Raw genomic sequence first — 16470 nt, 5'->3', positions numbered from 1 at the left:
GCCACCTACGGCCGTCTACCAGTCATTGCAGTCAGTAGAGTCTCAGCTGCCGAGCAACCACGGGTTGCCAGTTACGCTACAGAAAATGAAACCTAAAAGACCTCGGTATTTTGAATTTGAATGCAGTAACCGTTTTTGGCCACATTCTTACATATGGCGCCTTTAATTATTCACTTATTTTTTTGACCTATTTTTTGTCTTTGATTTGATTGATTTGACATTTATTGATTTATTAGTATTTTAATGACAGTTTGTGTTATTTATAGTTTCTTTTCCCTTTATTTAAGCACGTACAGCACTTCTCAAGAGCTCTTTTTGGAACCGTGTTGTATTTTATTTTTTTTGGCCATTGTCTTGACTTCTCTCCAATTCTGTGCTTGTGTTGTTTTTAAACGAATCACCTTGAATCTGACTTTGAGTATGTATAAATAAACCGTGCTTTAAGACCGAAGCTTCCTTCTTAGCTCAAGAGAAAATGTAGTATTCAACGTGTTTGAGCCAAATGTGAAAGAATTGTGTGTTAATTGCGTTCATAAAAGCGTCAACGATTGTGCCAAAACGTTCCAGAGATTTCACGTTGACAGAATGAGAAGTGTCTGTTGTTGGTGTTCAGAGGCCTAAAAAAAAGACATTTGAATGTCTTTAATTAAAATATATTTAATGACGAGTAAACACGGTAAAAAAAAAGCATCCAGGAGCTTTAAAGAGAACAGTGTTTGTGTGAAGAACATCCCCGTGGTGGTGTTTTCACCTTCCTGACGTGCATAAAGATAAAGCGTTAAAAATAATAACTGGGTCTCGTTTTTTTCTATACGGTACAGATAAGTTTATGTTTGTGTTACGACGTGGACGTGGAGGGAAGGCAGAGGAACGCTGGTCGTCAGCAGAAAAGAGGCAGATGTTTTTGTAGTGGACACATGGGGAGGGAGTGGAGCAGCAGCAGCAGCAACAGCAGTAACAGCAGCAGTAACAGCTTACGTCGTGTTTAGCATACGTAACCAAACAGTTAGGAAAGTGTGCAAGTTCCCAGCAGCCAGCAGGAGTCTTTGAATGGCACTAAACTCTGAGAATGAAGTTTCCCAAGTGATTCCAACAAGGACACCAGAAATATAAGAGATAACGGTGGAAAAACGACAGATGTATGACCAAACTTGCACAGTCATGTCCGTTGGTCAGTGTGCACATTTGCAGATGACGCTCTCGCTTATATTAAAGCTCACATAGAGTGGTCCTGTTGCACATATATGTTAGTTATGGAGGTCGACTTACATACATTAACTTGTTTTTATGCTCAAAAACCTCCTAGTTGCTGTAAACGAGCCGATAGAAATCCTCTTTTCTGACGCTGTTCCTCAGCCGCGAGTTTTGAGACTCAACTCTCTCACCCAGAAGACAGAGTGTGTTGTGATTGGCCAGTACCCGGAAGTACACCCGCTCTCAGAAGCACAGAACGGTGGATGCACTGCTACTCATTATCAAAACATTGTTTTAACAATGTTTAAAAATATCTTCTTGACGACCTTTGACCCGAAGTCAGACCCAGAGTCAGAAGACACTGTCGCTCGTGAAACACCTCCACAACGGACGTTATTCTTCTTCTGCGGTTCAATGTACGCAACCGGATGTGCCCGGACTAGTGCCCGGAGCAGGAGGATCTGCTGTTCAGGAGAACCAGTGTTTACATAACCAGACCGGGTTTTTTCAGAGATCTCGCTGAGCCCGAGATTACAATAAAACACAGCGTTCTCAGCAGTGGCTGAACTGTTCGTTTGGAACCTTCAGGGCTTCGTAAACGAGGTAATGACGCAGATACACACTAAAAAACAGCTTTAATTGGAACTTCCGGTCGAGGTCCGCTTTAAACGACATGAGGTATATTTTGGGTCTAAGTGAAATACTTAAAAGTTACGTCGTGCTGCCAACAAGTCAGAGCCAAAGTAAATCATCCACCGTATGAGTGGAGTAAGAGACAACAAAAAAGACAGCGCTAACACATTCTTTTGATCTGTACGCGCATCTGCAAGAATCTGAACACTGTCCAACGGGCTTCAAACTCAGCAGGCGACTTACGACGAGCGCCGGCGTGTGCCGTGCCAACTTTGGCGATATTTGGACGACAAATGGAAGAAATGCAGACAGAAATGCAACAGATATATCACTAAATTAGCCACTTCCGCCCTTTCTCACATGCAGAAACATGTTGTCCTCGCCATACTTGGATCTTTTACGTGGGTTACTGCTATAACCGTGGTAGTAAATAGCACACTTTTGTGAAAAGTGTGGACAAAACACACTCCTTTACCTTTATTCAAGGAATATTATGTCCCCAATGGTTGGCTTGACAGGCTTCAAACTTGGCAGGTGACTTACGGAGCGTGTGCAGCGCCAACTTTGGCGGCATTTGGACGAGAAACTCAAGAGACACTAGTTAAAAGGAGTCGCTTCACACGGAGAAAAACTCGGAGAGAACCAACCAACCTTATTTTGATCTGTGTGCTGCAACACATGGTGATAAAAATGACATGCGTGGATGTTCTTTGTTGAAGGAACACACCAGTTTATCCACTTTGACTTTGTTTGGACAAGGAACTCGACAGGCTTCGTAAGTCGACTTACTACGAGCACCAGTGTTTGCGGCGCTGACTTTGGTGATTTTTGGACAAACTATGCAGAAGAACCATGGGAGTAAAAATGACACGCTTGAATGCTTTAAGAAACGCAAGAAATATTGCAGTTATTTGAAGCCTTAGATGTGAGAACTGCACAATGATTATGAAGTAAAAAGTCCAAAAACAAGTGTTTGTTTGTGTTTACCAGATGCAGGCGAGCCAGTGAGCCACCAGACCAAACACGCAGACCAGCAGCACCAGAACGGCAGCACCGTACTCCAGGTAATGATCCAGTTTCCTGGCCACTCGGCCCAGACGCAGCAGACGGACGACCTTCAGAGAGCTGAACAGACTGCTGATGCCCTGAGAGGAGGCGAGAGGAGAAGACGAAAACGGGGAGGTGAGGAGGAAAAAAGAGAATAAATGTAGGTTAACTCATACCAGGAAACAATAGCTGTCATGACGCATCACAATATGGAGGAAATTATCTGGCAGCAGCTGGATGCACTTTGACAGTGAGACACTTTTGACGCCCTGAACAAGGATCTGCTGAAAATATTTGCATATCTTTTAAAGAATAATTTTAATGATTCTTTTTTAAATCAGGAAATGATCCATTTGCCCTGTTACACTTTGACAGTGAGCTGAGTTTTTTTTCAAAAAAACAAATAGTATCTCGGAATGACTTGAAATTTACCATCATAATAGTTGGTATCGCCATGAACAAGGATCTGTGGAAAATATTCACATATCTCTTAAGGAATAATTTTTATGAATTTTTGAAAATCACGATATTATCCATTTGCCCTGATACACTTTGACATTGAGCTGTTTTTTCAAAAAGACAAAAAGTATCTCGGAATGACTTGAAATTGTACACAGTAATAGTCAGCGTCGCCCTGAACAAGGATCCGTTGAAAATATTTGCATATCTCTTAAGGAAAAATTTTCGTGAATTTTTGAATATCAGGAAATTATCCATTTGCCCTGATACACTTTGACAGTGAACTGATTTAAAAAAAAAAAAAAAAAAAAAAGTATCTCGGGAAGCTGCCTCCTGATTGGACCGGAAGTCATCACAGGCTTGGATTCGCTGTCCGTCTGGAACTCTCGGCTGCAGCATTTTTACGCCTGGTTCTCTCTGAAGGATCAAACTCAGCCCGGTCATCTCTGCAGCTTCAAAGCTTCTCTCCTGGGACTCGGACGCTCCACAGCTCAGATGTTAGAGCCTTCGAGTGAAGCAGCAGCAGCAGCAGCAGCAGCAGCAGCAGAGGAGAAAAAGCCGCATGTAAAACACGTTCTACAAGCACCTGTTTGTCAAAACACAGCGTGTTGATGTAAACAACGCGTCCACAGGGAAAATGTTCTCTCTGCACTGACTCTGTCGTCATCTTTAATGAAGCACAGCATGCACTGTCGCCATCTTTCACTTGTTTTTTTTTGTACATTTTCACCAAAATGGCACTCGGTGAGCGAGTTCTTTCTGCTTCTTTTTTTCCCATCTCTGGCTGTTGTTATTATTATTCAACCGTTTCCTGAGAAGCTGACGTCACAAACGTGTGGTGAATCTCGTCTGTGATTGGACGTCCTGATGTTCTACCGTAATGAGCACAAAGCTCTATTTTATCTGCTTTCTGGTATCCATCCATCCATCTTCTACTGCTTTATCCTCCACAGGAGGGTCAATCTCAGCTGACATAGGGCAAAAGAAAGGGTCAGGGAAACGTATTATTTTTGTGTGTGGACACTCGGAGGTGAACGACACTTTATCTCTGCTGTGGAAACGTCTGCAGAGAAGAAACCGTCGAGTTTTCGTTTAATTCGGAGCTTTATAGATGGACAAGAGCCGCATCCAGCGATACTTTCGCATGACGAGCTCCCGAAGTTAGCGTTGAAACGCGTCCAACGTCGTGTCCGGCTCCGTACGGACGTCGTGAAACAAAACATGACGACGTTTCCACAGCAGAATCAGAGACTACAACAACGCTTTGGCTGATGGTGAAAAGAAAAGATTGTTACTTCTGTTTCTGTGTCAAAATGTACAAAATGATGCCACGGCGCGATAGACGGTGCGAACGCGGTATTACGGTAACGAGACAGGATGCTAACAGAAGGGTTAAACACCACCGTTTCCATCCTGGATTAAAACGGCTGTTCTTCAATCTTTATTCTTCAAATCAATCCTGAACCGGACAGGAAGCCACAAAAACGAGCAGGGGGGAAAAATCGAGCTGCTGGATGTCCTCCTGTTGTCTGTACCATGATGGAAACACAGCGTCAGTTTGCTTGTTTCCTCCCGGCCGGCTGTGATTCACACATCGTTTGTGTTTGAAATGTCGAAGCTGCCGACTGATTAAATGCGTTAAAAAAGCTGTGACGTGAGTTTGTGGCGTGAGTCGACGCACGCCGCGAGGAGAAGCTTCTCCTGGCGCTCGCGCCGTCAGCCCCGGTGGTTTAACGTCACACAGAAAAGGTCACGCTGGATTAGACCTTTAAGAGACGCTCGCTGTGAGCTCCCGCTGGTCCACCGGGGCTGTCAGCAGGTGGCGACTGAAGCCGCAGGAGATTCATCTCCTCCTCATCATCATCAACACACACACACACAGCACTTCTTCTGGAACCTGAGGCAACATCAGCTCCTCCTCCTGAGAATGTTGCATCTCTGCTTTTTACGTCACATGTTGACATTGTTGTTACAAATGTCATCGAGAAGAGAAGATAAGATCTTTGTTACCACTAGTGCTGTCAGTTAAACGCGCTATTAACGGCGTTAACGCGAACCCATTTTTAATGGTGTCCATTTTTTTCTCGCGCGATTAACGCTCTTTTTGGCCGAGCAAACTTTGGAGTTTTTTTCACAAGATGTTGCATCAACTACTAACGTTAGAACCTAATAATCTAAACTTATATTTTGGCTATTTTTGTCTTGAAATTGCAGTAACTTGTATTGCAATTTAGATACATTTCGATTAATTGTTCAGCCCTACACTACAGTATATGCCAAAATATGCAAATAACATTTACACAAAGCAAACCAAATCCACTTTTCTATGTTGATAATATTAAAATGAGGAAAAATAGTGGTACAAAAAGAAATCAAGGAACATTTAGAATAGATAAAAATGTGAGATTAATTGCGATTAATCGCGAGTTAACTATGACATTAATGCGATTAATCGCGATTAAATATTTTAATCGTTTGACAGCACTAGTTACTACCAAATAAATTCATCAGAAGAAGAGTTGGTATTATGGTCTGTATTCATACAGAGCTTTTCTAGTCTTTATGAAGCTGCTTTAAACTACAGCTTTCACCCATTCACTACTCTTACTTCTAAAACTTAAGGCCATTTTATATCAGACTTAAGTGATACTTAAGTACTAGCTTTTAAGACTTTTACTTGTCATTTTCTGGTCACATACCTGTACTTTTACTCAAATACACAGACTGTTGCTCCCTCCTGACCAGACATGCAGGTTCATTCGAGTTCAAACCTGCGTTTCCTTTATCTTCACAAAGGTCACAGAGATGAGGGGAAAACACCTGACCTCAGTCAGTCAGTCAGTCTGCAAAACGCCCATAATAATACCGGCTATTTTGTCTCACAGGCTGCACTTTACAGTAAGTCTCACACACACACACACACACACACACACACAGTGTACCATCCGACCTGCTAAATGTGGAAGAGCAGAAACGTCAATGAAAGCAGAGAGAGAGAGAGAGTGTCCGTCTGTCCGTGGTCTTTACCGTCTGCAGATTTACGTGTCATTGATTTCCTCTGCTGCTGTCTGCCTCTTAAAGACAGACCTCATCCTCTCCTCATCCTCTCATCATCCTCTCATCCACTCAGTGTTCCCACAGCGAGAGGTCAGAGGTTATATTTACTCTGCAGCTTCACTTTTAAATAAACCTAAATGCACCTTCATTCACTCGTTCGCGTAGCGTGCGTGTGCGCGTGTGTGTGTGTGTGTTAACGTTTCCCAGGAGGATTGTTTTTAATTTACTCAGCGTTTAAGTTTACACCAGGGTTTACACTGAAGTCTGACTTCATTTAAATGATTTATCACAATGTAGATAGATAGATAGATAGATAGATAGATAGATAGATAGATAGATAGATAGATAGATAGATAGATAGATAGATAGATAGATAGATAGATAGATAGATAGATAGATAGATAGATAGATAGATAGACAGACAGATAGATATATATCTACCTACATAGATAGATAGATAGATAGATAGATAGATAGATAGATAGATAGATAGATAGATAGATAGATAGATAGATAGATAGATAGATAGATAGACAGACAGATAGATATATATCTACCTACATAGATAGATAGATAGATAGATAGATAGATAGATAGATAGATAGATAGATAGATAGATAGATAGATAGATAGATAGATAGATAGATAGATATCTACCTAGATAGATAGATAGATAGACAGACAGACAGACAGACAGACAGACAGACAGACAGACAGACAGACAGACAGACAGACAGACAGACAGACAGACAGACAGACAGACAGATAGATAGATAGATAGATAGATAGATAGATAGATAGATAGATAGATAGATAGATAGATAGATAGATAGATAGATAGATAGATAGATAGATAGATAGATAGAATGTACCTTTCCATATCAAAAGAAAACACTTTTATTTTGAAATGAGCTCAGTTCTGACCATTTCAGATCACTCGCGTATAACCGAGTTACATAAACTATAAACATATTTGAAGATATTTAATGGCTTGTTAGAGAATAAACTGTTGTCTTTTATTGCGCCTTAAAGAGCTGCCAGGTAATATTTCTGTCTTTCATGTGTTGCGTCGGTGGTTAATGTTTTTTTTTTAATGTTTTCTCCCGGATATAAGAATAAACTCATGTGGGATTTTTTATTATTATTATTGGCAGGAAAAGTGAAAATATGTTGAAACTTGTGCTGCTGGCAGTTTAAACAACAGTTTTCCCATCATTATTATTGTTAATAATTTAATTACTGCTGCTGCTCAAAGACTCGTGATTAAACCCACACAAAAAGTGCCAGTGAACGAAATTTTTTTTATATAATTTTACACTCCTGTCGTCGGCGTCCTCCGCTCTGACTGAGGTCTAATTAATTCAGCGTGAAACCGAGCGGAAAATCACCTCTAATGGACTCAGGGTCGTGTTGATATAACTGCTGGATGTGTGACGGGTGTAAAGAGCTGCGACGAACCACCGAGAACAGGTTTCAGCTCATTATGGGAAAAATCAGGCAGATTCAGAATCTGGAGTCTCAAACAACAGCGGGATCTTCTCCACCTAATTAGACTCCAGAGAGGCTGAGGATTTAGGTGCAACGTGAGGAATTCTGTGACCCTACATGAATTAAAAAGGACCTGATGGAAATCAACTCCAGCTCTGGCGTCACAATAATCATCATCAGCTTCTGTTCTGGGGCCTGAACAGAATCAGACTCTACAATATCCTGCCTTCATTAAACTCGCTTCCAATTCACTTGTGCATGTTGGCAGATTTAAATACGTCCACGTGGCCTCAGAGACACCGGGGGACACAGAGGCTGCTAACGATTTTCAATAATGAATTTTGGAGCGTTTATAGCAGTGGCAGCTGAAGCTCTGCGGGACGATTAAGCGCTCAGAGGAAAAACTACGACGTGATCCTTCAGCTCATCCGCGATTAAAACACATTTATCAATTATCAATGCAAGCTGGGCCACAAGTTTGAGACCTCTGGTGCAGAGCTTTACCTGCTTATAGCAGAAACGAGACAAAAATCCATCCTGATCTGCTCAGACATCGCTGAGATACACATGCGTAAGAATTGGTTTAATGGGACTGAACCATGTTACATTTAAATTGCTGCCAAATCCGTAATCTGGATAAGATTATCCAGATTAAACTCGGTACGATGGTAGAGACTCTGATCCTGCATAAATATACCAATTTTTGTTCAAATCAGTTGAGTTTTGACAGAGATACGATCCACGATGGCAAACCACTGCATCCCTGAACGCACCTCCACGGTTACCTTGAAGGTACCTCCACGGCGTCCCTGAAGGTACCTCCACGGCGTCCCTGAAGGTACCTCCACGGCGTCCCTGAAGGTACCTCCACGGCGTCCCTGAAGGTACCTCCACGGCGTCCCTGAAGGTACCTCCACGGTTACCCTGAAGGTACCTCCACGGTTACCTTGAAGGTACCTCCACGGTAACCCTGAAGGTACCTCCACGGCATCCCTGAAGGTACCTCCACGGTTACCTTGAAGGTACCTCCACGGCGTCCCTGAAGGTACCTCCACGGTTACCCTGAAGGTACCTCCACGGCGTCCCTGAAGGTACCTCCACGGTTACCCTGAAGGTACCTCCACGGCATCCCTGAAGGTACCTCCACGGTTACCTTGAAGGTACCTCCACGGCGTCCCTGAAGGTACCTCCACGGCGTCCCTGAAGGTACCTCCACGGCGTCCCTGAAGGTACCTCCACGGTTATCTTGAAGGTACCTCCACGGTTACCCTGAAGGTACCTCCACGGCATCCCTGAAGGTACCTCCACGGTTACCCTGAAGGTACCGCCACAGTGACAAACTGTTGCGTCCCTGAAGGTACCTCCACGGCGTACCTGAAGGTACCTCCGCAGCGTCCCTGAAGGTACCTACACGGCGTCCCTGAAGGTACCTACACGGCGTCCCTGAAGGTACCTCCACAGCGTCCCTGAAGGTACCTCCAGGGCGTCCCAGAAGGTACCTCCACGGGATCCCTGAAGGTACCTCCACAGAAACAAACCATTGGGTCCCTGAAGGTACCTCCCTTGTGTCCCTGAAGGTACCTCCACAGAAACAAACCATCGGGTCCCTGAAGGTACCTCCCTTGTGTCCCTGAAGGTACCTCCACGGTGTCCCAGAAGGTACCTCCACAGTGACAAACCCTTGCGTCCCTGAAGGTACCTCCACAATGATAAACCTTTGCGTCCCTGAAGGTACCTCCACAGTGACAAACCCTTGCGTCCCTGAAGGTACTTCCACAATGACAAACCCTTGTGTCCCTGAAGGTACCTCTAAAATGATAAACCCTTGTGTCCCTGAAGGTACCTCCACAGTGACAAACCCTTGCGTCCCTGAAGGTACTTCCACAATGATAAACCCTTGCGTCTCTGAAGGTACCTCCACAATGACAAACCCTTGTGTCCCTGAAGGTACCTCTAAAATGATAAACCCTTGTGTCCCTGAAGGTACCTCCACAATGACAAACCCTTGTGTCCCTGAAGGTACCTCTAAAATGATAAACCCTTGCGTCTCTGAAGGTACCTCCACAGTGACAAACCCTTGCGTCCCTGAAGGTACTTCCACAATGATAAACCCTTGCGTCCCTGAAGGTACCTCCACAATGACAAACCCTTGTGTCCCTGAAGGTACCTCCACAGTGTGGACATCCACACACCTTATTTTCTGAGCATGAAGGACGTTGGTCTTACCTCGTCGACGTTCTCGAAGGCGTTGATGATGTCATAGGGCAGGCAGGAGAGCAGGTCGATGACGAACCACGTCTTCAGGTAGTTCATGCGGATGAGCTTGGGGTCGGAGATGACTTCGCCGCCGGGTCCCACGAAGGTGGTGTGGAAGTTGAGGACGATGTCCACCAGGAAGATGACGTCCACCACGCTGTCCAGCACCAGCCACACGATGTTGTTCTGCTTGGTCTTGAAGGAGACGTTGTAGGGCACCATGATGGCCGTGTAGAAGGTGAGGATGAGGATGACCCAGTCCCACGTGGTCTTGAAGGTGCAGTAGTGGAGGATGATGTGCGGCGGCGTCTTCGGCGCCTCCTGCTTGTACTGAGGCAGAATGTCGGAGTTCAGCTGCAGAACCTGGAGACGAGACAGAGCGGAACATTTAAACTATGGTTTATCTTCTGGAACGGGAATTAAAAGGACAGTGCACAATCGATGTTTTATAAATCTAAATTAAAGTAGTTTTTCTGTTCTGTTGAACTTACAATGACAAAACTACAAATGTGCTAAACTTGACTTATTTGATGCATATTTTAATCTACAATTTACAAATACTACAATACAGTACAAACTGATACTTTGACTTAATTCATATGACAATTTCATGCATTTTGCTTATTTTATACAAGCGGTCATGTTTTATGTTTATCTTATACGACAATTTGTTCAATTTTGGCAATGTTGCTTATATTATACATGTTTTATATGACATGTATTACGACTTTACTTATTTTGTGTATATTTTCTAATATATTTGGTCAATTTTGCTCACTTTATACTTTATTACTACAATCTATTGAATGAAAATTTGATTTACAATATTTATATACAATTTTATTTATTTATATACGGCCATTTGTGCTACTTTGTGAATTCTAATGTCTAATGAATATTTGATTGATGTTGCTTACTTTATATAACTTTGCTTACTATGCTTATTTTATGCATATTTAATACTACAATTTGATACACTTTAGGTTATATTTGTGACAATTAGTTCAATTTTGGCAATTTTATCCATATTTTATTCTACATTTTTCATTTTTTGTGTATATTTTCTACTAAATGTGTTATTTTTGCTTATCTTATTTTTCACGACAGTCTATTATTTATATATATCAATTTCGCATATTTAATGAACTTTTTATACTGCAATTTGTGCTAATTTGTGAATTTTAATGTCAGACTATTTGATTGATGTTACTTTATATAACAGTTACAATTTGCTTATTTTATGCATATTTAATATGACAATTTGATACATTTTAGGTTATTTTTGTGACAATTTGATCAATTTTATCCATATTTTTTCTACATTTTTCCCTTTTTGTATATATTTTCTACTAAATTTGATAATTTTGCTTATTTTTTTTGACTACAATCTATTTCATTGTAATTGATCTATTTTCCCGTGTGCTATGTTGCATAATTCTGTAATTTTCCAGTGTGTTTTGATAAGAATTGACTCCATACTGTAGAGTAAAGGCGTTAGACGTGCGATGCCTGAGCTCTGATAACGTTTAGAAGCTCTTCTGCTCCAGCAGATAAAGATCAGAACATCAGGACTGTGATTGCCTCGTGAGCAGCGACCGCGGCTCAGGACTCACTGTATTAACTGCTTTGATTGAGTTCAGGTCGACGGTGCAGAACCTGCAGTCGACTCCAGACTTAAGTTTGATTCTGGCCGTGAAGGTTAGTGTGTATCATGTGACCTTTTTACGGCTGCTGCATGTGTTGACGTTCCACCAGAGGGGGCACTGCAGGACGCCGTGGTCTTTACGCAGCATCGGCAGCTTTAAAAGCTCCCGCTGGATCAATAGAGTTATTTATACACTTTATAGATAATCAGAACGATAGATTAGAGACGTCTGTGAGTGAAGAAAGAGCACAGACTGTAAAGAAAATGAAATGATAGAATGATAGAATATAGACGACAGATGAAGCTGAACATCACAGACGACTCACAGACTCTAGATTTTCTTTATCATTGTTTCATCCTCTTTGTCTCTTATTGATATTCATCGTTCGCTGTAATAAAAACATCATGGATAACTTTGGCTTGAAATGAAGCCGAAACAGAAAAAGAATGAAATGAGAAAAGAGGGAGAAATCAAGAGTTTAATGTCCAGAAAATACAAATAAAAAGAGGAAAATAAATATAAATCCCTAAATCCCTAAATTAATCCCTATTAGGATTACTGCACCATTTATCTTGAGTTGTTTTCCTTCAGTTATACGACAATGTGTGGAATTTTACCCCTTTTATATACTACAATTTATACAGTGTTAGTGTTTAGACAACAACTTGTTCAATATATACTTTATTGTTATTTTATACAACAGCTTATTCATTTATGCAAATTTAGCAATTTGTTCAATTTTGGTTACTGTATATACATTTTTTTATTGATTTTGCTTATTTTATACTACAATCTCATAAAAAAATATACAGTTTCACTTAATTTAAACTAAAAAAAAGAGAACATTTTCATTTTCTTATTTTATTCTGTTTATATTATTTTTTACTTTTCATGGCAATTGGTTTCATTTTGCATATTTAATATAGTTACACTGCTATTGAATTTCTCTTCATTTATACAAGAATAATTGTGCTTATTTTATGCATATTTTACATTTTACAGTTTGTGCTATTTGATTGAAATTTGCTTATTTTATACAACAATAGATTCAATTTTACTTTATTTAATACATTTGTTCAATTGCGCTTATTTTAATACCACAGTTTGATCATTTATGTCATTTATGCGACAATTTGTTCAATTTTGGCAATTTTATACTTTTTTTTTTTTACATTTTGAATTTTTTGTGTATATTTTCTACTAAATTTGTTCAATTTGTTTGCTTTATACGCTCATTTTAATGTAAACATTGTCGTCGTGACGCAGATGAATTATTTCAGTCCGTTCTCACAGAAACGACGAGGCGGACGAAGGCGAGGAATTGACGGCGAGTTTTTGAGAAAGTGCAGCGCCGCATCTCATCTCGCCCTCATCAGCAGAGCTGCCAATCAAACGGCTCGCGGTCAAGAACCGAGCCGCCACTCAAAAGTGAGACCCGAGGAGCCCCGCGGCATTGTGGGTAGGAACAAAAAAGAGAAACAAACTGACATGCTGGCGTGACACTCCACAGCGTCCTTGACAGAAACAGCCAGCTGTGGCTTTGAGGCTGAAGAGCAGAGGCTTCACCTGTGAAACCTGTGAGTGAGTGCACTCAGGACATCAGGAGGCTTTTTTTAATCTGACCCTCGCTCCCTCCCTCCCTCCCTCCCTCCCTCCCTCCCTCCTTCCTTCCTTCCTTCCACATCACAACCGTCCTAACACCTCATCCATCTCAAGATCCACAGCCTCAATCAACCTCACACACTTCTCCAATATTGTCAATCACAAATTAAAAACTTGACAATATCATCCCTGAAGCGTTGTATGCTAACACAACGCATTAAGATACAGATTAAACTGAAGTTACAGAATCACATCATCACTGTTTATGCCGCCATGTTGGCAGGAAATGCTAAATCAACAAAAAAATCAACATCGTTAATGCCAAAGAAACTTTGAATACACAGATTTTGAGCAATTTATCGCCAACACCTGAGCAGACTGAATATGTGTGATGCTTACACTGCCCCCTATAGGTGACCAATGATCTGGCTGACGTACACAGAAGGTCGGAAAACAATGGCGTATGTAGTAATGAATTTTAATGTTAGACTATTCGATTGACGTCGCTTACTTTATACGAGCTTATTTTGTGCATATTTAATGAAACGATTTGATACATTTTAGCTTATTTTTGCTACAATTTGTTCAATTTTGGACATTTTTATTCTACATGTTTCTATATTTTCTACTAAATTTGTTCAATTTGATCACTTTGTACGACAATTTGTTTAATTTTGCTTATTTTTTTTAGTACAATCTATTTCATTACATTTGATTTACAATACAATTTGTTCAATTTGCTGCTTATTTTATGCATCGTTAATAACACAATTTGATCCATTTTAAGTTATTTTGCCTCTGAAATAAGGTTCCTCCACAGGGTGAGGAGCTCAGAGTAGAACCTATGCTCCTCCATGTCGAGAGGAGCTAGCTGAGGTGGTTCCTCTCGACATGGTTCGGATGCCTCCTGGATGTTTTGGGCATGTCCTTCCAGGAGGAGACCTCATGGGCCGACCTAGGACACCCTGGATGGATTATATCTCCGGTCTGGCCTTGGAACACCTTGAGATCCTCCTGGAGGAGCTGGTGGAAGTGGCTGCCTACCATGGCGGGGGGCAAAATCCAGTGTACTTCTAGTGCCGGTCTCAAGCCCTGGATAAATTAGAGGGTTGCGTCAGGACTCCACAGGGTGGGCGGGTGAGGAGCTCGGACATCTGCGAGGAACTCAAAGCAGAACCTCTGCTCCTCTATGTCGAGAGGAGCTAGCTTAGGTTGTTCAGGCATCTGGTTCAGATGCCTCCTGGATGTTTTGGGCATGTCCTTCCAGGAGGAGACCTCGGGGGCCGACCTAGGACACTCTGGAGGGATTATATTGCTCGTCTGGCCTGGGAACGCCTTGAGATCCTCCTGGAGGAGCCGGTGGAAGTGGCTGCCTACCATGGCGGGGGAAAAATCCAGTGTACTTCTAGTGCCGGTCTCAAGCCCTGGATAAATGAGAGGGTTGCGTCAGGACTCCATAGGATGGTCGGGTGAGGAGCTCGGACATCCGTGAGGAACTCAAAGCAGAACCACTGCTCCTCCATGTCGAGAGGAGCTAGCTTAGGTTGTTCAGGCATATGGTTCAGATGCCTCCTGGATGTTTTGGGCATGTCCTTCCAGGAGGAGACCTCAGGGGCTGACCTAGGACACTCTTGAGGGATTATATCTCTGGTCTGGCCTGGGAACCCATTGAGATCCCCCTGGAGGAGCCGGTGGAAGTGGCTGCCTACCATGGCGGGGGAAAAATCCAGTGTACTTCTAGTGCCGGTCTCAAGCCCTGGATAAATGAGAGGGTTGCGTCAGGACTCCATAGGATGGTCAGGTGAGGAGCTCGGACATCCGCGAGGGGCTCAGAGCAGAACCTCTGCTCCTCCACGTCGAGAGGAGCTAGCTTAGGTGGTTTAGGCATCTGGTTCAGATGCCTCCTGGATGTTTTGGGCATGTCCTTCCTGGGGGAGACCTCGGGGGCCGACCTAGGACACTCTGGAGGGATTATATCTCCGGTCTGGCCTTGGAACACCTTGAGATGGGTGGAAATGGCTGCCCGGGCTTCCTTGCTCAGGTGACTCAGACTTTCATCAGCCCAACCGATTAATTGGTCCACCTAAAAGTAGTAGTAATTAAATGCACTACGTTCTCTAACCTGTGCAGCCCATGGCCAAGCTGACAGGGACCTGCGAGGTCAAGGTCTTGGGTGTTCCTCAGCATGGAACCCAATTCCCATCCCTCATTGTTAATCACTCTCCAATGACCCCAGAGAAAGAGGCCTAAAGAAAAACACTACTTTCTCTTTGCTCCTCCACTCTCATTCCACCGCCTTCTCAGGGTTTTCCATTTCATCCCCTCTGTCTCCGACCTGAAAACCTTCCCTCGCTGTGACACTTGGACGCTGCACAATGATACAGCGTGTGGATGACACTTTAACAAATTCTGATTAAAAGCCGCGCGCTGAAAGCTTCATGAATAAAACAAGCTCGAAGATGGAGAAGACAACGACGACGACACGCCAGCAATCATCTTTCACAAGCCCCCAAATCCATTCTGTGGATTCCTATCATTCAGAGTGCCCACAGCACCCGCCCGTCTTCTCCACCCCAGCATGCAATTTTAATGACACCCGCAGTCCACGACAGGAACAGTGAACGCAAAGCATGAGTCGCTGTGTCAAACAGCAGCAGAGGAAGTGCACAATGTGCTCGTTTTCACCCATGAATGCATGAGCAGTTTAACCAAGAGGCTTTAAATGTTCTTATAAAGAGGTTTGTTCGCTGCTGCTTAACATTGTCCTTCATTTATACGACAATGTGTGGAACTTCACCCATTTTATATACTACAATTTATTTGTATATAGTGTTTAAGCTACAAATTGTTCAACATATACTTTATTTACCATTTCATTTGTTTACTTTATTGTACAATTTGACATTTTAAACTATAATTTGGTCAATTTTGCTGAATTTCTATGGCAATTAGTTTAATTTTTGCTTGTTTTATACAACAGCTTATTCATTTATGCATTTTTGCTTACCTTATTTGGAAATTTAGAATATTTTATACAAACATTTGTTCAATTTTGCTGACTGTATAGAACAAATTAGATTGATTTTGC

At 42.2% G+C, this 16470-nt stretch overlaps 1 protein-coding gene across 1 annotated transcript in view; it reads right to left on the bottom strand.

The window, feature by feature from the left end:
* Positions 1-16470, bottom strand: part of kcnh5b (potassium voltage-gated channel, subfamily H (eag-related), member 5b) — a gene marked incomplete at both ends in the record, with an annotated part of 89622 nt that overhangs the window by 49159 nt on the left and 23993 nt on the right. Inside the window, 2 exons of the mRNA XM_083892096.1 lie at positions 2815-2972; positions 10105-10497. Coding sequence (XP_083748222.1) covers positions 2815-2972; positions 10105-10497 — 551 coding nt within the window. The remainder of the gene's footprint in view (positions 1-2814; positions 2973-10104; positions 10498-16470) is intronic.

Source organism: Microchirus variegatus (assembly GCF_963457635.1).
Source record: "Microchirus variegatus genome assembly, chromosome: 7".
NCBI lineage: Eukaryota > Metazoa > Chordata > Actinopteri > Pleuronectiformes > Soleidae > Microchirus > Microchirus variegatus.
This window is presented reverse-complemented; position numbering and strand designations above follow the sequence as displayed.